At 45.7% G+C, this 19,976-nt stretch overlaps 1 protein-coding gene across 1 annotated transcript in view; it reads left to right on the plus strand.

The window, feature by feature from the left end:
* Nucleotides 1-4,586: 4,586 nt before the first annotated feature.
* The window catches only part of Rxrg (retinoid X receptor gamma), a 50,594-nt gene continuing 35,204 nt past the window's right edge, over nucleotides 4,587-19,976 (plus strand). Inside the window, exon 1 of the mRNA XM_012516612.2 lies at nucleotides 4,587-4,904. Coding sequence (XP_012372066.1) covers nucleotides 4,856-4,904 — 49 coding nt within the window. The 5' untranslated portion in view covers nucleotides 4,587-4,855. The remainder of the gene's footprint in view (nucleotides 4,905-19,976) is intronic.

Genomic DNA, 19,976 nt, shown 5'->3' on the forward strand with positions numbered 1-19,976 from the left:
AAAAAAAAAAAAAAAGTCCTCCTCCACTGTTAGTGGGAGTGCAGATTGGTATAACCACTATGGGAATCAGTGTGGAGCCTCCTCAAAAAGCTAGGATTAGAGGTCCCATTCAATCTAGCTACTCCCCTCCTGAGTATTTTTTCAAATGAACTGAAAACATTATACCACAGCAATATATGTTTACAGCACCACAATTTGTCATAGCTAAATCTTGGAAACATCCCAAATGCCCATCAACTGAGGAATGGATAAAGAAGATGTGGTACTTTAACACAATGGAGTATTACTCAGCTATGAAAGGATAAGTTTGAGGCTTTTATCGGTAAATGGATGCAACTAGTGACCATACTCATGTGAAATAAATCAGACCTGCATGTATGAATGTCACATTGTCTCACTAGTGTAAGAACCTGAAAAAGTAAATAAAACCTGAAAGGTAAATAGTTAACTATGAAAAGGGAATGAATCTGTTCAAAGGAAACAAATTACTGAGATGAGAAGAAGGACAGGAGAGGGAGGAAGGGGGGAAAGAGATATTTTATGCATTCATGCAGGACAGCTTGTATACTTGTACTGATGATTTCTGCTGCTCAGTGGAAAGGAGTAGTTAATGCTTATTTTTTGTCTTCTTAATTTTTTATAACTTTCCCCCCAATTTTTCATGCATTTATCTGATAATCTAAACAACTAATTTGAAGACGACACTATGAAGTACAACATATACTGTTGAAGTCATATTGTATTGTTTAGTGAAATTCTATATCATTTCTAATTTTTATTAGTCATTATTTTGCATTCTCTTTAAAAATAAAAAAATTTAAAAAACAGATATGGGGAATATTTAAATTTTAAAAAATTTATTACAGTAAAAGACAAGTTGTTATTAATCTACCTTAAAATATTCCCTGAGACTTCAAACATACTCCCTTATTCTTGGCACTGTGTCTTTTATGGTAATATATCTTTTTTTAAAAAAATATGAACATTTACTGTAATTTTTGATCACCCATTGTGGCAAGCTTTGGAGAAAGTTTGGTTTATTTTGGGATGAAAAGTATCACAAAGAAAGTACGCTGATATGCTCTTTGATGTATATTATATATATAAGCATGGTAAACATGGTTTTTCTTTTGAGGCAGGGTTTCACTATGCAGTTCAGACTGGCCTCAAATTCACAGCAATCCTGCTGCTTCAGCCTTCCAAGTGCTAGGATTACATCAGATGCCACTATACTTGGCTACGGTAAACCTTTTATATATTAAAAAATTTGTTAACTTTATATTAGCATTTATGTGGGGAAAGACCCAAAGAATACACTATTGTCATTAAAGCATTCAGTGTTACGTTCTGAAGATAAGACACATTCAAAGGAAGGTCAGTAGCCATTCAGCTCTCCAGCACCAGGGGTAGCTCAAGGCCACACATGAAAGCATCACTTGAACACACTGGACAAGGAGTTTGGTCAGTCTGAGGCTCGGGGGAGATCTAGGGATGGATAAACACAGTCATGATAGGAACTGAGCTGGAATTTGAAGATAGGTAAGAAGGTCATAAAGAAAGGTAAAAGAATGGGAATAACAAACCAGAAATTGGAATGAATATGTAGTCCTCCCACAGCAGGTGGACTGGCAAGACCAGAAGGAGCTCTCAGAGAAAAGGAGGAAAGGAAAACCAAAAGCATTGCTCTTTGCATTTACTTTGCAAAGAAATTGTAGAGAATTTGGCGGGTGTAAAACTGAACACATACACAATTCTTATCATGCATAATCTACAAAAGAAAGCAGAAGCCAGCAGCCTCGGCATGGTAGGTGGAGGGACTGTGTTTCCCACAGTCAGCAAGCTTGCCCAGGGTAGGTGCTGCAGAGCGATGGAGCTGTGCAGACCCTGGGCCTTGGGCTGCCCCAGAGCCGTTTCCTCCACGTGAGGCTCACAGGGTAGAGTGAGAGGTGATGCTGAGGCCTTTCCAAGACAGGCTAAGAAATTTAGTTTTATTCTGGGAGGAAAAGAAACTAACAATGTACGTGACTGAATGAAGGCAAAAACCACATGCTGATCACAGAACAGCTTGACATTGACTCTGGATGTGGGGCGGTTAGAGTGGGCATTCTAAAAGATGATTTTCCAGAACTCAAATACTTGAAATAAACTTGCAGGCATGGGTTTGCCAGTCAGTCAGTCAAAGAAGTCCCTTCCTCCACTGACAGGCCTGCAACAGAAAACTAGCTTATACCTCAGTAGGGCCTGGCTTAGAGACCACTGTGGAGCATATAGGCAATTGAAGGACTAGGTAGTGACATAGTTCGCATTCAATTTTAACATTAAAGGGGATACTGGAACTCTTGTGGCACTGGCTCCATTATTTTATAAATGAGAAAAGTAAAACAAGGCAAAATGACTTTTTAAAGTTTCATCATCATCATCATCATCATCATCACCATTATCAAATTAGCTTACACACCTGGGGTGTTTACTGTGTACCTGGCATATGGTAAGTGATTAGCATGTGTTGACTAGTGTAACACTCATAGGAATCCTATGAGGTAACCGAGGCACGGGAGGTCCAGTTACTCACAGATGTCGGCAGACTACAGGCTACTGACCAGGAATCTGTGCCCAGCAAGGTTGGCTTCTGCGTTGGTGCTTTGTATGTCTAGTGTTTCCAAGGCCGTGTAACTAGCAAGGAATCAATGGAAACAATGAATGCACTTCCAAACGAGATGATAGAAGATGCTCTGTTTATTTTATTCTTTTCAACGTTTTTATTGATAAGTTGGCTAAGACGCAGAAAGCAGGTGCTCATATTTCGAAAGTCAGTGAAACAGAAAGGTAGGAATAAAAAAAAAATACTGTACAATAGAAACAGGATCCCCAAAATCTGGGATGATGAAAAATCTGAGAAGTTTTCATTTCAGAGGAATAGATGCAGGTACTGCTCAGAAGCCTCCTATCAACTACCCAGGAAATTGATGAAGAATGTTTAAGACAGAACACCACTTAGGAATCAGGGAGACTTTATCAAGTTAGTTCTACATGAGCTAATGCGGGGCTTCCTGAGGAATGGACAAGTGGTTCCCAATATTCTGCCTCACTGACATCTACCCAGCTCTATATGAGCGCTGGAGACCCAGCAACCAGCCCCAGGGTTCCCTGTAGCCACGATCTGGACCTTTATTCCTCCTTCCTGACATCCTCTCATTTTGGTCCCCATTTTAGACTCCTCCTTTGTCATCCTGACTCTGTCCCTGCCTCTGGTTTTTATCCTGGGTTCTTTTAGCATTGAAGATTGGTCTTCTGGTAGGGAAGCCTGGTTGGCTGATCTTTCAGGCCAGGTCTTTCCTATGTTGCACCAGCAGTGATACAGCCCTCAGAGCTCATCCCATGAACCAGACTGGGTAGCTGCTGATGCATACCCACCGCCTTCTGAACACACGCACCTTGAGAAAAAGACCTGGGCCTCATGGGGAACATGGCATCTAGGTCTAGCTGGCCCCTTTCCTCATCAGAAGAGTATCTAAGTAAACTGGAGGACATCACTCGCAATAGGATGGGTTGTGGATAGACTTGATATATAGACTCACTGGAAGGTGCAGGAATGCCAGAGAGAGTATGACTGCAGTCACAGCAGGTTTGTCCTGGGATTTATGGGCAATCCCATCGGCTTCTCTTGTGTGCCTTGGAGTAGTACAGATTCTGGGACCAGAGCTGTGGGGAAAAGAAGTCTTCAGCTAAGGTAAAACAACAATTCATGGTGTGAAATATCTTGAGATGAAGTGGGGTAGTCCTGAGCTCCCCATTGTTAGTGTTATGGGATAGGCTAAGCAGGACCTCCTTGGGAAAGTTGTCCTATAGACCAAATACCAAAGAGGCTGAGGCTCATTGGTCTGTTAGCTATACCCATGGGCGTCTATGGCAGTGAGGACCCAGTGCTGGTCTTTGAACACTGGCATGATGACAGTGGTGTCTCAGTGTATGTCTCCCACCAGTGAAGCATCACCTCTGCCAGGAAGCTCCTCCTTTCTACCTGTAGGTCCCCACACGACTGAACCCTAACTCCTAATTGCTGTGGTCAAGTTTCTGTTGTTAGGACACAGACAAATACAAATGCCCTGGCCGCCAAGGCAGGATGAGCCTTGCCAAACCTGACGGCTGCTTCGTTTCAGTTGTTGACCAAGTCTCAGGCTTTTCTCATTTTGTGCTTACGAAAGGGCTCTGTTTTCTCTTGGTCCCTACCCCACCCACCCTGTTTCACAGATCAAACACCAAGTGCATTGGGCAGAGAGGAGCCAGAGTGCAAAAATGCATTTTAATAAAACCCCATCGATTTAGGGGTGTGCTAGTCCAGAGAAAGGCACCTGAAGAGTCTTCCTTTGCCTGCCACCTCCCCCTCTCCTGACCTACTGGGGCGGTCAGACATTGATTGGCTCCTAGATAATAAGATTGTGCCACCCCACCCCGGTAGGGACCTCTGGGGACCAGCTGGGAGCTGGAAGAGTCGCACGCAGCAGCCCAGCCCTGAGTTAATCAAAGTAGCAACAGGATCTCAAGCAGCAAGCAGCAGTGACGGCGGCGGTGGCAAGAGTAGTGGTGGCGGCAGCAGCAGCATTATGCGTGATTACTGACAGGCACCAGCTGCTGCCGCACTGCCGGCTCCACGCACTATGTGGACTCCCCGATCTGGCGGCAGATTCCTGACTAATCCCAGAGGGCTGGCCCAGCCTGTGCTCCCGGGGCTGCGAGGAAGCAATGACCACTCTTGTTAGCCCAAGTTGAAGCAAGCTGGGCTGTGCCGAGGAGCTGGGAGAGGCCAGACTATTCAGAAGACGCATGAGAGAGGGGCATGAACTGAGGAGTAAACATGTATGGAAATTATTCTCACTTCATGAAGTTTCCCACAGGCTTCGGTGGTGAGTGTCACATGGGCTACGCTGCGTGAACCTGTCTGGAGAGGCAGACAGGACATCGGGACAGAGGGACGGCTGGCTTAGTGCCGGCTCGGGAGCACAGCGTTGGTGTTTGTATGCAGATCTGGTGTGTGTACAGCGTGGCCATGTGAGTGTGTGTGTGTGTGTGTGTGTGTGTGTGTGTGTGTGAAAGAGAGAGGGGGAGAGAGAGAGAGAGAGGTTCAGAGGGGAGGGTATGTTCCATCTCACAATGAGGGTCTGCAGATATTCTAAAGAGAGAGCCTAAATCAACGTGCTTGAGAGCGTGTGTCTGAGACAAAGCTAGAATAAGAGCATTGTTATAACCCAGCATGTTTGTGTGGGTGTGAAAAGTGGAGGAGTGAAAGGGAAATTACCAAAATGTATCTATTAGCTAATTTGTAACCAGGAAAAATGTAATTAAGGAGGTTTGGCCTATGTTGAGGGTCCCTGAAATACTTTGTAACAAGGGCATGACTGTTTTTACTTAAAAGCATATTTCCCTATAATTGGATTTTCAAAAAGAAAACATAGCTCTTTAATTTGCCACTCTGCTTTCCTTCCTGTTTTCTTTCCTTTTGATTTGCTAATAGCCTCTTCTCTCCTCCCCTGCTGCTGCCCCCAATTCCACTGCAAGGGTCCCTGCCAGGGCCTCCACGCTGGGGGTCCATTTCTGGGGGCAGGAGTAGGTAGAGTCTGGGCACTTATAGGAGGGAACTGGCAAAGAACATTCAAGTCGCCCAAGGAGGCAGGGCAGCTGGTCACCTCACAGAAGCTTCCAGAGACTGCGTTCACAGGCTGCCTTCCTGCCTGGGAATGTTCGCCCCGAAGGTCCCTCATTCTGGGGCTGAAGCGGCATGGCCACCCAGTCCAGGCAAACGCAGCCAACAGCTGACCAGCTGGCCCCTTGCGTGTCACATGGTGGCATGTAGTTCATGGCCCCTGAAGCCAAAGGGAGAGATTCACACTATGGGTCCTGGCAGGCAGGACAAAGCAGATATTTTTATAAGGTCCTGAGAACCAAAAAGCCCCTGCTCTCCTGCCCCCCACTGTGGACAGATAGTCAATTCACTGGCAGGGCTGGGAATGAAGTTTGCCCTCTCTGGCGGGTAGAGCCCTCAGCGAGGCATGGTGGACCGCGGCGGGGTACTCGGTGCCTGCTCCTTGCCCCAGAGGCCCGAGGCCAGGGGCGCGCTCATTCATCCAGGCTGTGTTGGGTAGTTTTGTGAGCCAAATGTGGTGTCAGGATCAGAAGCACAACTAAGCTGAGATGGTCGGTGCCTTCCAGGCTTCCACACACTCGCTAATGTGGCGCATTCTATGTGGGGTGTGCAATAGCACAAAAGCAGGTGCTGCTTGGACCCAAAGGTGCAGAGCCTGGAATGTTCCCGAAGGAATGCTATTTGAGCTGGCCCGATGATCAAGCGCACGTGGTAGTCAGTGCTGAGACCTGGACGTCTGATCTCCGTTTCATGGCTGGGTCCATCTCAGTCCCGTTGTAAGCTGTAAACTGTTTCTTCCTTCTCGCGTGAATTCAGCTGTTTGAGGTGCGTGCTTGTGCTCTGTCACGCACTCCAACATTCCTGAGGACCCCCCACCAAGGTCTGTGAGGTGATGAGTTCATTGTTATCAGGAAAACCTTCCGAGATATTGGGGTGAATAAAAGGGTCACAGGTCGGAAGATTTAAAGAGAGGTAGAGCTACAGTCAGGAGTGGAGAAAAAAAAGTCTAGTGTAAAATTCCGTGCTGATGGCTGGAATCATGAAGTCTTAGTGTCTAAAGACCACCTTAAGCTCTGTGTAAGTTGAGGGCCCAAGGATGGTGGGGACCAGTCCAAGATCAAAGGCTGTGCCATTCAGAGTCCTCCAGAAGGCGCCTGATTACTCTGAGACTGAAACTTTCAGGAGTACGGCTTTAGTGTGACATTGTAAAAATAAAGCAAGGGAGTAAGGGGGAGAAGCAGAGGGGGCCAGGAGGAAAAGAGAGAGAGGGAGAGAGGGAGAGAGGGAGAGAGGGAGAGAGGGAGAGGAGAGAGAGAGAGAGAGAGAGAGAGAGAGAGAGAGAGAGAGAGAGAACGAACTGAGTTTGGGTCCCAGTATTTTACTCATTAGCTTTGTGACCTAAGGCAAGCTGTTGAGCCTTTCCCGGCCTTTGTATGTTCATCTGTAAAATGAGATTTTATGATATCCTTTAAATTTTATTGTGCGAATTAGACAAATTAACACATTTTTTTTAAAAGGTAACTACAGTGTTGTCCATGCATTTGGGTTCCTAATACAAGTTAATATTTTTGCATCCCCCATTAAACTCAGATACTAAAATTAATTTAAAAACCAGACAGTACTATAGAATAATAAAACAGGAATTGGAAAAACAATACAGTGAAATCCATAAAGATGTATATATTTTGCTGGCTTAGGTTTTCATAATTGTGGGGGCTCCCATAGTTCATGTAATTAGGTTTCAGATAGAAGAAAACCTAATGGTCAGTTATGAAAAAGCTAGCTGCAAGTGACTCTGGGAATGGGAGGGGAGAGGGTCAGCAAGGTTGTGTAAATGTTTCCTCTGACTTCACTTCTCCTTGTCTTTCCTAAGGGAGGAGAAGAATTATTTTGTTTGGTTCTGGTGGTGATTTCTGTTTTGTTTGCATAGACCGGTTCAAGAGAAAGCCTAAAATCCTATGCAAAAAACTCCAACCCCATCTTCGAGGTGGGCTAAGAACTTGCAGAACTGGTTGGCAGAGGGGCCGAGGAGGGAATGAGGCCTATGCAGGCCTGAGAGGACCTGAAGATTGTCAGGGGCGTCATCCGCAGCCATCCCCACAGTCGTGGCTGTGCACAGACTACTGATGTGGTGGACCCTGGACCCCTTAGGGCCTCTTTACTATTATAAAAGGAACTACCAAAGGCTCCTGGGATTTGTGGGAGAAGTAATGGTGCCCTTGGGAAGTAACGCCTGGGCTTTGTGTCTGGGGCCATAGTCATCAGATGCCGGCACACTATCTGATCAGCCACTAAGAGCCTGGGGCGTTGGCCACATGTGGTGGCTACCTGGGCTGCAGCAGCCTCATCCATGCCCTGTCCTAGACAGGCCCTGCCCTGTGGCGGTGACAGAACTCTTTGCTTCTTCACAGCCACATCCTGGTTTGGCAGCTGCTCACTAAGAGGTTTATTTTCCTAAGAGGAGACAGTTGCTGCCTCTTAGAAGATGGCAGGACAAAGCCTGTAATCCTGCACCCAATTTTACGGTAATCCTCACAGGGAGGAGAGGAGGAGGGGTGGAGGGGTGAAAGGAGGGGGTGGCTTTCTGTCCACCAAGTGTCCTGCACCAGGAATACAATTTCTAGCCAGTCGTCATGAGTGCTCTGCTGGTGTTGGCTCATCTGATCCTCAGGACCCGGGAGGCCCACATCACCTGACCCTCCAAGTGGAAGCAGATAAAGGCTGCAAGATATAGAGGACCTTGACCAAGCTCTCAGGGCTGCCGAGGATTTGAACTCAGGCAGACTGGCTCGGGGCTTAGCCTCTGCCAAGCTGCCTCTCTTGGTCTCTGTGGGTGGCAGTGGAGCTGTGCAGTTAGGGACAGCTGTGTTCTTTTTGGTAGGGGGAAGGCTGGCATCTGGACTCCAGTCCAACCTCACAAGTCCAGCCTCAGCACTGACTGGTATTTTAGGATCCAGCAGCCTGGTCATTGAGGCAAAAACCACAGGATGGCTTAGGAGCTATCAGGGTGCAACTACGACCTTTCTAGAATTAATTGGTGGCTTCTTGGGGACCTAGTGATGTGCAATGTGCTGACCCTGTGCACACACATTGAATGCATGCCTTTTCCCTGAGCATGGCCACAGAGGAGGATTGCACTGGTGGGGCGTGCGTACACGTGTGCAGAATGTATTTTTCCCCTCTGCAGATGTGTGGGTGGCTAATTGGAACCTTACTGTGGGCGTAAGTGGTTAGGGTTTATGTAGGAAGGAATAACTGTTTATGAGATTTAGGAAGGAACATATTTAATATAAACTATTTTCTGAAACATTTACAATCTTACCGAGAGATAGAGAGCTAAACAGCAACTGAGAGAAGAAACTGTGCAAAGAGTAATCTCAACATTCCACCTTTTCCTTCCTCTCATTATGTAACTTCTGTCTCTGTAGCCAGCTTAGCCACTAGCCTGAGTGCCTAGTCTTTTGGGAGCTGGTACTTTCTCCTTTAAAAAGACTAGAGGATATAGATGCCTGGGGAATAGAAATTTATTTTCTAGGATACCTAGATTTGGGAGGCTCTTAGGAGATCAACTCAGTCCTGGCTTAGTAACTCTCCCAAAAAAGTGAAAATAGCAGTTAACATTTATTAGGCACCTACTGTGTGCCGAGCACTTTTCCAAGGGCGTTCAATGCACCATCTCATTAAATATTTGCAAGGACCCTTGCAGGTAAGATACTATCTTTGTCACCCTCCCTATTTTATAAGACATAGGTCATTGAGTCACAGGATGGGTCATTTCCTCCACAGGAAAGTAGAGCCACAGGGAGACAGAGCAAGGCCACCTACCTGATGAAGAGCTATAAGGAGCAAAGCCAGGATCCAAGTCCACACAGGCTGTCCCAGGGTGGCTGTGCTTAGCCCCCTTGCACTGGAACTGTCCTTCCCAGAAGGAGGAGGAGGTGGTGGTGGTGGTAGTGGAAGGATGAAGTGGTTTAGAGACCCAGATGGGTCTCAAATAGGTAGGCTATGGATGAGAGCAACTCAGCTGTTGAGTAATTCTATGTGCTTCACAACTTACGGATCATGCATCTTTCTTTCTTTCTTTCTTTCTTTCTTTCTTTCTTTCTTTCTTTCTTTCTTTCTTTCTTTCTTTCAAAATTTTTGAACACACACAAATGCAGCATATAAATGGAATGATTAGAAAGAGCAGTGGGCTCAACAAAGGTTAAACATTTTTTTTCCCCTAGGTGGGTAATGCGTAATCCAATTTTCCATACTGGGCCAAAGGCTGGCAAATTTTTATCTCCAAAGGGCCTTCGCCAGTCACTTATATGGGAAGGCTCCCCAGGCAGTGCCTAAGTTATTGCCCACCAAGGTGGCTGTGTTCTAATAAGTCTGCTGGCCCCTAGGGGGCCATTCTGGGGAGGTTTTATTGCCATTTCTGATTGCCTTTCTCTTAGCAGTGATTCCCACCACTTTGTCTCTAACCCATTCTTCCTCACGCTTCTCTGTCAGGGAGCTGAATTTTCATAACTATTCAGAGGCTGATGGGTAATCTGGTCAACTGTCCAGGTACAAAAGAAGACACTCTGCTCAGAGGAAGTGGCTTGGCCGGGACTAATGGCTATCTATGGTCTTTCTTCAAACTGGTTTTCTTTACTCAGTTACAGAGAAATTTAAACCAGAGTCCTCCTATGCTCCTTGGCATGATCAACGATGTTGGGGGAGGGTTCACTTTTGAGAGCATAAGAATTAAAATTTGAAAAGTCCAGAAAATTGTAAACAGACAATAAAAGTTTTTTTTTCCTTTTTTCATAGGAAATCTGGTGACTGATATTAAGTTCAGGTTGAATTTTGTATGTACAGCTTTCTTAGAAGAAGTGAGCCTGTTCTTCAAGGGTCCTTCTGAGCAGCAGGCAATGATGGCAGTGTGAAATGAATGAGACGTGGATTCTGTCTATAGCGACCATGGGTTTCAGAACAACAGACTAACAAATCCTCCCATGGCAGTTACTCTCAAGGGAGGCATGACTTTGGACTTCTGATTCCTAGCTCTTTAGAGTCCTATGCTCCAGCCAGTGATAACTTCTAACTGCCTCAGTTTCCTCCCCAGAAAAATGAACAACCAAGGGCCCCTTTCTCCCTTTTTCAGCTACTGAAACTGGGTGGGGGCTTAGGGGGACATCAGGAGTTTCTAGGAAAGATTACCTTAAACTTTGGTTGGGATTCTAGACTTACTATTCAAACTTTAAATGTGGACAATCCCGTGATCATTAATTCAATACTTACTTTCAAGAAGTCAGAAGAATGGTAAAGAAAGCGTTGAACACAACTTGGGGAGGGGGCTGTTTTCTCTCAGGCTGAATACCTGGGCTTCATTTCTGTGACTCTATGTCTCCTGTGTCCCTGCATTTCATTCCCACTGGTCACTGGTGGATGCTGCTTCTTGGAGGGCTTGGGGCTCACAGTACCAGTGCTTCCTCAGCCCCAGCAATATGAGGATCTGAGCAGCTGAGAAGAGGGTAGGGCAATCCTAGACAGACAGGACATGCCTGCCAGGCGTTCATTCGGCACGCACTAGCTGCTCAGGAGTTGTGCAGGACCCCCAGCCCACAGCCCCAGCCTCTGGCCCTGAAGGATGGAGCAGACCAGCTAGCAGCTCTGCTCTCTTCAGGGCATTCAGGGGTGAATTACTTTTGGAAGTTTTTATTGAAGTGGAGTTTCAGTAAACAGGACCACAGAGTTTAGGTTTTTAGAACCCAAAAAATGATAATGCATTATTACCTAGTGCTAACATTGCCTCAGGAACAAGTTTCATTATATTTTTAAGATGACAGTAGCCTTTAGAAAGAAGCCAATCTATTCTTATAGGCCGGGGAAAATTTATTTGTACAAGCAATCCAGATTGAGTAGACCGGAAGAGGTCATGGGTTCAAGAGCTGATGTGGACAGAATTGGTATCCACAGATTTCAGGAACAAGGGGTGAGCTGGTGGTGCCCTAAGCAAATGCCTGACCCCCCCCCCCCATGGCATGTGTTTCTTTGGGTACATAGTGTGCTGGAATATGGAACTGGCATAAAAGACAGACAGCCACCCTTGTCAGTAGGATCCCCTGGAGCCTCTCATTTATTGAGACTGGCATAGTATCCATCTGTGCTAGAAAGGTTCCAGTCCAGTTCTGGGTGGGAAGTGGCGTGAGGTGAGATGCGTGCAGGAGATAGACGGCAATTGTGTGAGACCAGACTCCATCTCCAGGTCTAGAGAAACTCATCACAGGCCCTTCAAAAGGGCCACTTTGTCATTTGCAGATGACTGCTATGGTTCAGACCTCTCTGAGTTGGACTGTGTCTTGACTACAACAGATAGTGGTTTCCTGGGGAACTGCTCTGGTTGTACGGCTCAGCACGAGTCCTGCTGTGCGATCGGTGCCCAAAACATACTTTCTGGCTGACCGATGCAGTAAGTGGTAGAGAAATAATACAGGTATTTACAAAGAGTTTTATGAATGTGAGGTATGACTTAGTGCACAGGATAAGCTTGGCCTTGGTATTTTCTTCCGTGGGGCTCTGGGCAAATCTCTGAACTTGTTCCGATTTTTTTTTTTTTTTTCAGTACTGGGGACTGAACCTAGGCCCTATACATGCTAGGCAAGTGTTCTACTACTGAGCTACACCCCCAGCCCTTTTTAAATATTATTTGGAGGTAGGTTCTATGGTAAATTGCCCTAGATGGCCATGAACTTGTGCTCTCCCTTCCTCAGCTTCCCTAGTGGCTGGGATTACATATCTGAACTACCGCACTAGAATGAGCTACCTCACAAGCACAGATTCTCATAAAGTTCTACGTTTCTAAACAGGACAATAAGGTTTTATTAATTTATGACATAGGTAATTTAGAATGGTGATTACATTGGTCATGGCATAAACTAGTTTTTTCATTCATAAAAAATAATCAAGGAAAAGGGTTTGTTAAGCAAATAAAATGTTAAGAGAAGTGTTGAGCCTATTTAAGATACATCTGTTTTCAAGCACTTTAAAAAGCATAGTAGGAACATCATTAGCATATTAACGGGGTGTTAATTACAAAAGAGCCTTTTAAAGCAGGTTTTATAAAATCCCCACTTAGTAACCATTAGCTTGTGGTACTTGAAACACAAACTATTCACGTGTGTTACTTAGAAGTAATAAAATTGTAATTTAAAAGTAATCTGCCAACTTGTCACAAATTTAGACTGATTTTTCTCTCAGTTGATCCAAATGAGTGAGGTTTTGCTATAATTATATATAATGCTGGTAATAATGAGGCTGATTATCAATCTTTCCCTGCTTTTCACTACTTCCATCATTACAGATTTTAGAGGAAGGGGCTGGGGGTGGGTGGGTAGAGTGAGCTGGAAAGAGTGGGGGCAGGGAGAGGGAAGTGGTGGAGGAGAGAGATGGAAAAAGCCCGCCACTGTCCCCTCCCCCTCCTAGCAAGCTAGCGGCAGCAGCCTGAGCCCTCCCTTGCAGCCATCCGCTCATCCACTCCGGGGCTGGCCGGCCGGCCGGCGGGCGTAGCCAGTCAATGCTGAGGCCGCAGTAGAGATGTCAGGCCACCAGTCAGCTGGGGCATCTTCTCCTCCTCAGATCCCCACTACAGCCTGGGAGTGGAGTGGCGGGGGCAGCCTCCAGAGGCAGAAGGAGGGCTGGTCTCCCCTCCTACGCACTCTCCACTCAACATGTTCCTTTATTTTCTCCATTGAAAAAACCCCGCAGGGCTTTGGCAGCGGGACAGCCTTCCTATCCCAACGGGCGGGCGGCTTCTCCTTCAGCAGCTACCCACACCCCGGGAAGCCGATGCCTCCTATCTGTTTTCCACATCTGCTAAAATGTGGAGCTTTGCCCCAGTTAAAATGGGTAGGAAACACCTTTCCATCCGATTGCATGGTGATCACGGACCACAACTGTGTGAGAATGTGCTTTCGAAAATGCCGGTGACAATTCAGAGAGAAGAAACATGTGCTAGCAGATGTCTGGGTGTAAGTGGCTCTTCTGTGGCAGGATGAGCAGGTGGGTGGTGAGGGAGCCAGAGCTCAGGATGGGGAGCGTGGAGTCAGCGGGGCTCAGGGTCAGAATCCTGAGAGGTCAGGAATTGCACTGGGAAGGGGCAGGAAGGGCGGTCCTGGGCAACTGCTGGAATTCAGAGAGGGGCATTGCGCCACACGGAGGGGCTGCAATTGGGCTCCACACCTGCTGCTTCCCTATGTCTCAAATGCCACGTGCATCATTCACCAGCCGTGTCCCTTTCAGCGTGCTATTTGGTTTCTTTGTCTCTTACATTTTTGCATCTGTACAGTAAGGGTCAAGCAGAACACCAACTTCCAAATGGTGCGGGTGTGGAGCGAGTTAATATACAAAGTTTTGAGGACTATGCCTGGCTCCTGGCAACTGCTCCATAAATATTAGCTATTGTTAGTGTTGTTAGCAGAGATGACATTAAAGCATCAGTGAAAGTGCTTCACATCTCTGTGCCCTGCTGACCTGGCTCAGGAGCCTGAATATTAAGAGCCAGGCAGGGAAAGGACGTGTATGTTTCCTTTAGGGGGGAAGAAACCAGGTATCTGGGTATCCTATGATTTGTTGGTCTTATGTATTCCATCTCTCTGTGGAGGAAAGGAGGCAGGCTTTGGGGTGGGACCCAGTGTGGGACTGTTCCCACTGTGGGAGAGAGACCAGAGAGGGATAGATAGGGCCCCACGATATTTCCCTGACTTCCAGTAGAGGGGCCTGCTCTGAAGAGCAGCAAGTCTGAATCTGTCCCCTTCCCCATGGGTGGGGCATCAGCCATTATCAGTGATTCATGAGGAGTTTCCATTCCATCCTGAACAGGGCTGCTAATGGGGAGAGCAAACTCTGTACCCTAGCATAGCAGCAAAGGGTGGACGCGCCAAGCCATTTGTTCCCGTTTCTGGCCAGTCAGAAAGACCGTGGGTTTGACATTTCACTCTCATTGGCTGGGGATGGGGTTGCTAAGCAACTTCCTTACCTTGGTAAGAATCCTGTACTTCTCAGTATCTGGGCTCCTCCTCTTTCCTCTTTTTCAATAAGTCTTAGACTGACTCACTCTCTTCCCTCTCTCCCTCCCTCCCTCCCTCCCTTCCACTCCTCACTCTTTCTTCACTTTATACACACACATTTCATTTGTTGTTCAGAGATTACCAGGTTTTCCTTCTGGTAAACACTAGAAACACTGACTTCCTCTTTGAATAATTCCCTTTGGTGAGCTCCATGTCCAGTTATATGCCATTATTAACAAACATTATACTATTCATTAATTAGTCAACAAATTAATTCTTGAGTGTCTACCAAATTCCAGGCACAGTGCTAGGTACCATCATGATTATTCATAGTGAGGTAGAATTCAAACTATGTGTCCCTCCCACAGAGCACCAGGAATTCAGAATGGAAGTTAGTTTAGATGACCTCTGAGTATCAGGTTGAATTAGAGGAGGAACTGGAATGTCTGTGATTATGGACAGGCACTCTAGGCTCAAAGCAGTGGCCATTTATGAGCCATTCCTAAAATTCAATATTATGAACCATCGGCATATCTACACCCATGCTTGGCAATAAGGACCCTTGACTGAACATTTACTGTTCACTTGGATAGGCTCTTCATATATGCAATCCACCTTCACTCAGATGTAACCCCACCTGAAGACACTAGGCATGGTCACTGTGGAGGACCACCTGGATGGCTCTCCTTGAAAGAAGAGGGGCTGGTGAGATAGCTCAGTGGTCTAAAGTGCCTGCTTAGGCAAGTGCTCAGGGACTGTGGTTCCATCCCTAGCACCACATGCCATGCCAGCCCCACCCCAGGATGGGCTGAGCTGGCCACAAAAAAAAAAAAAAAAAAAAGAAAAAAAGAAAGAAAGAAAAGCATTTGGCCCTATTTCTGTGTATTGACGTGTATGAAGAGGACTACGATATTTTTTTAATCTCTCAGCTGGCTTTAAACAATGCAAATGGGTCTAGATGAGGTGCTGATGGGTAGTCTTTAAAGCAATGGTACAGGTCAGTGACATGCCACATGTAGCTCCCAAGGACTATGTGTCAGGTAGGCCTAGTTCCACCATGCTGTCTGCTGAGCTTGAGCTAAAAACCAACCAACCAACCAAACAAACAACCAACCAACCAACCAAACAAACAAACAAACAAAAAACCTGTCACATCTCAGGGCATGATGATTATATATTAAAACTAAAGCACCAACCCCAGAACACTAGATACTGCCCCAATCTGTGATAGGCAAATTACTTTTTTGTGTATCTCTGTCTCTCTGCATATCACAGAGGTGATTTCAGGCCTCCCACCTCACCCAGCTCATAACACTCATGGGCTCCTGCCTTCCTCTCAGTCACCCATCCCCAAGCCCTTCCCCTCTTCCCAAATTAATAAAACCTGGGTAGAGGCCTTCATTCTGGTTAGCCATTATTCTCTCTAGATTTAGGACCTCCTCGGCTCCCCATTATTTTAGATATGTATTTGTGTCCTGATTTGTACCCTGGGCTGTACTAAAAGTGGTAGATTAAAATTAACTTGCTAGAATTCCAATAACTTTCCCCTGAGGTTACAAAAATCAACTCCACTGGATGGCAGCAAGGTCCAGGATAGGCTTTCTCTAGTAACCACAGAGCTCCCCTGGCCAGTGGGCTCAGGTGTCCTCTGCAGTCTCTCGAGGCAGGTGTGTTTGTCTCAGTTTGTGGCTGAGGAAGCTGTACTCAAGAGTGACTGAGTACCTTGCTCCAGATTGCATGACTAGCAAGTGGTAGAGACTGGAATCCAAATGTTGGCTTTGGCGCTCTTGTCTTCCCTATAGCACGGGTCCCCTGAAGCCACTGTGCCGCAGGCACACAGGGACTTTAGGAATCATTGCAGTATTATATGCACTGCAGTTTTCCATCACAGTGTTGATGCCTGGTGCAAACATCTGGAAGTCCTGACATGGTTCACTGGGAGATGACAGTGTTCCCCCAGTCACTGATATTTGCTGTTCAATGCTAGGGAGCCATATACTACCTGGAACCCATAAAACATCAGAGGTGGAAACGATCTCAGAGGTCACCATGTGCTGGTTTCTTACACGGGCCTAAAAAAGTAAGACTTTTCTTCAGTCTGTTGACAGAAGAGAAGGGAAGCTCCTCAGAAATTCCGTGTGGTAGATTGACAACTGGTGATCAACTTGTAATGCCCAGCTGGACTGAGGAGGTTCACCTGAGGATTGTTGCCAACCACATACAAATGAGAACTGTGAGGACAGCTGATGGGGAGCTGTTAGGCAGCTGTTGGTTCTCTGGGGGTGGCTGATTCTCCTGAAGGGGCTTCTCCTGCTGATCCTCTTGCTGTAGACTCTGCTGTTCTCATTGTCAGAGGAGCTTGGGACCTTGTTGTTGCTGAGGATAGCTGTGGTATTTTTTAGGTGAGCCCTGATCCTTACTTTGAACATCACTTCCTGGCTCCAGTGCCGATCCCTCAGCCTGCTGGCACAGATCCTTTATCCCACTGGCATGGATTTTCTAGCTTCTGTCATTGACCTTTGGGTCTTCCCAGCACAGATCCGTGAAACAGACCTGTGTGAGATGTTGTGGGCTCTAGGCCTCTGGTTGGACTGGTGGAGGGCATTCTTATGGGCTCTCTGTTTTCAGTTGAACTCATGCAGTACATTGCCATAGGATCTAGGCCCTCAGCTGGATTAGCCCCCAGCTTTAGGTCTATAGTGTGTGAACCCATTTCCTGTACTCTTTTGTATGAAATTTTTTGGGTGGCTATTAAAAAATAATCTTATAAATTTTTTGTTTGTTTGTTTTTGCGGAACGGGGATTGAACTCAGGCCCTTGCACTTGCCAGCCAAGGGCTTATTCTACTGAGCCATCTTTCCAGCCCCAAATCTTATAAATTATGTGTGCTGTGTTAAATTGTTCCCTTTGCAAGCCCTGACTACAATACTACACAGTGCTTTCCCACTGATTAGCCACTTTGTGGAATCATTGCTTGACCCAGGAGAAGGAAGGGAGAAGGACGTGGACTGTGTACATTTTTCAGGTATCTGGGCAGACCAAAAGGGACAGGAAACCAGCAAGGGCTGATGGGATGGAATGCAGGGTCTCTACACACAGTGACTAGGATGAGGGGCTGCTTTACAGTGTCCCTGCTGCTGTAACAAAATGCCTCAGACTCAGCAATATATAAGCAACAGAAATCAATTGCCCACAGTTCTGGGGGGGTGTGTCCTATGTCCAGGGACTGGCAGATTCCACGGCTGGTGAGGGCTCACTCTCTGCTTCCAAGATGGTGGTGTCTCCTGCCAAATCCTGACAGCTCAAGTGATAGAGCAAAACAGGGGCAAATGCTGTGTCCTCCTGTGTGGAAGAAATGGAAGGGCCAGGTAGCTCTTTGAAGCTAGTTTTATGGGAATGCTAATTCCATTCATGAGGGAAAAGTCCTAATGGCCTGCGCACCTCCCACTTCTCAACTCCATATCCTTGGGATTTAAGCTTCAAAATGATTTTCAGAGGGACATACGAACTTGAAGCCTAGTAGAGGCCCAAATGAAAGCATTAGAGAGAAAGTGGACTTCGGGGTGGGTGTGCTTTGGACAGAGGGCTAGGCAGGCTGTACCTCAGGTTGCTCTGCATCTTCTCCTGGCTGGTGTGGAAGAGAAATCTGCCCCTTTCTTCTATGCTTCTTCAAAGCTTAAGCAAAGAGTTTGTGAGGAAGAAAAAGAAACAAGACATAATCGAGTCTCTGGAAAGCCTGTGTTGCCCTTTGGTGATGGCTGTAGTTTCCCCTGTGGCTGTGAGAACAAAATGAGGTGAGAGAGGGTGAAGAAAATGGCAGGCAGGTGTGCTGAGAGTTTGTGAGAGTGAGTTGGATTTCCACTGTGAAATCTTTTCTTGTGAGAGTCATTGTCCTCCATATTTCTGAAAGCAGAGATAATTATTTCTAGGAACTCCTGAGCCACTGTGAGAAGCAAAATAGCAAACCCATTTGTGTGTGGTACATTTTCTCTTTGATTTTTATTTTATTGTAAGTTTTTGAGACACTGTGTTGTTACAGTGCCCAGGTGGTCTTGAACTCATAGGTTCAAGGGATCCTCCTGCCTCAGCCTTTTCTGTGTCTCTTTGAATTGTACTCTATTTTGCAAGATGTGGTTCCAAGATAACCCATCTCCTGTGGGTCATTGACTCAGCAGAAACAAATCATATTTTTAAGACCACTGAAAATCAAGCTAGAATTCTCTATTTTACTCTAAATCATCAATGTACTATTCTCAGCCCTACAATGAATAGTCAAATTGCCTGATAATCATTAGTAGTAATAGCACAATAATATATTTTAAATTTCAAATTTCTTGTTATTTTATTTTTGGAGCGACACATAAATTGTTTGAACTGCATGTTTCTATGTTTCAGTAAACATCAGTATTTCTCCTTTGAAAAATTATTTTTATTGATACATTTTATTTATTTATTTATTTATTTATTTATTTATTTATTTTTTGTGGAACCGGGGATTGAACTCAGGCCCTTGCACTTGCCAGGCAAGTGCTTATTCCACTGAGTCATCCTCCCGGCCTATTGATACATTTTAGATACCCATAATGATCACATTCATCAAGGGAATTTGCATCTGTACATAGTATACCTTGATTCTTTTTTCCCCAGTCCCCTTCTTCTCTTCAAGATTAGTGTTTCTTTTTTTTTTTTTTAATTTTTTTTTATTTTTATTTTTATTTATTTGAGAGAGAGAGAGAGAGAGAGAGAGAGAGAGAGAGAGAGTGGCCAGCTCAGCCCACCAGGGGGCAGGGCTGGCTGGCATGTGGTGCTGGGGGACCGAACCGCGGTCCCTGATGCCTTGCCAAGCCTGTTCCAAACAGGTGCTTTTAGACCACTGAGCCATCTCTCCAGCCCAAGATTAGTGTTTCTTAAATATAGTTCACTTGCATACAAATTTTCATCATATTTGATGTAGAACAGATCTCCTATATTTGATTTTTTTCTGAAATCAATTTATTATTGTTATTTTTATTACTATTATTATTTTCATAGTATAGTGGCCCTTACACTGAGCTATGTTCCTGGTCATTTTATTTTTTTATTTTGAGACAGGGACCTACTATGTTGCTAAGTTGCCCAAGCTGAGCTTGAACTTGTGATCCGCCTGCCTCAGCTTCCCCAAGAGCTAAGATTAAAAGGAATATGATATCACCTGACTTCAGCATATTTTTAAAAACCTTAAATAACTATCATTAGGAAGATGATTTTTAGGCCAGAAAGATAGTATAGGGGGCTAAGTGCCTGCTTAGGCAAGCACAGGG

Source organism: Octodon degus, unplaced genomic scaffold (assembly GCF_000260255.1).
Source record: "Octodon degus isolate 3935 unplaced genomic scaffold, OctDeg1.0 scaffold00116, whole genome shotgun sequence".
NCBI lineage: Eukaryota > Metazoa > Chordata > Mammalia > Rodentia > Octodontidae > Octodon > Octodon degus.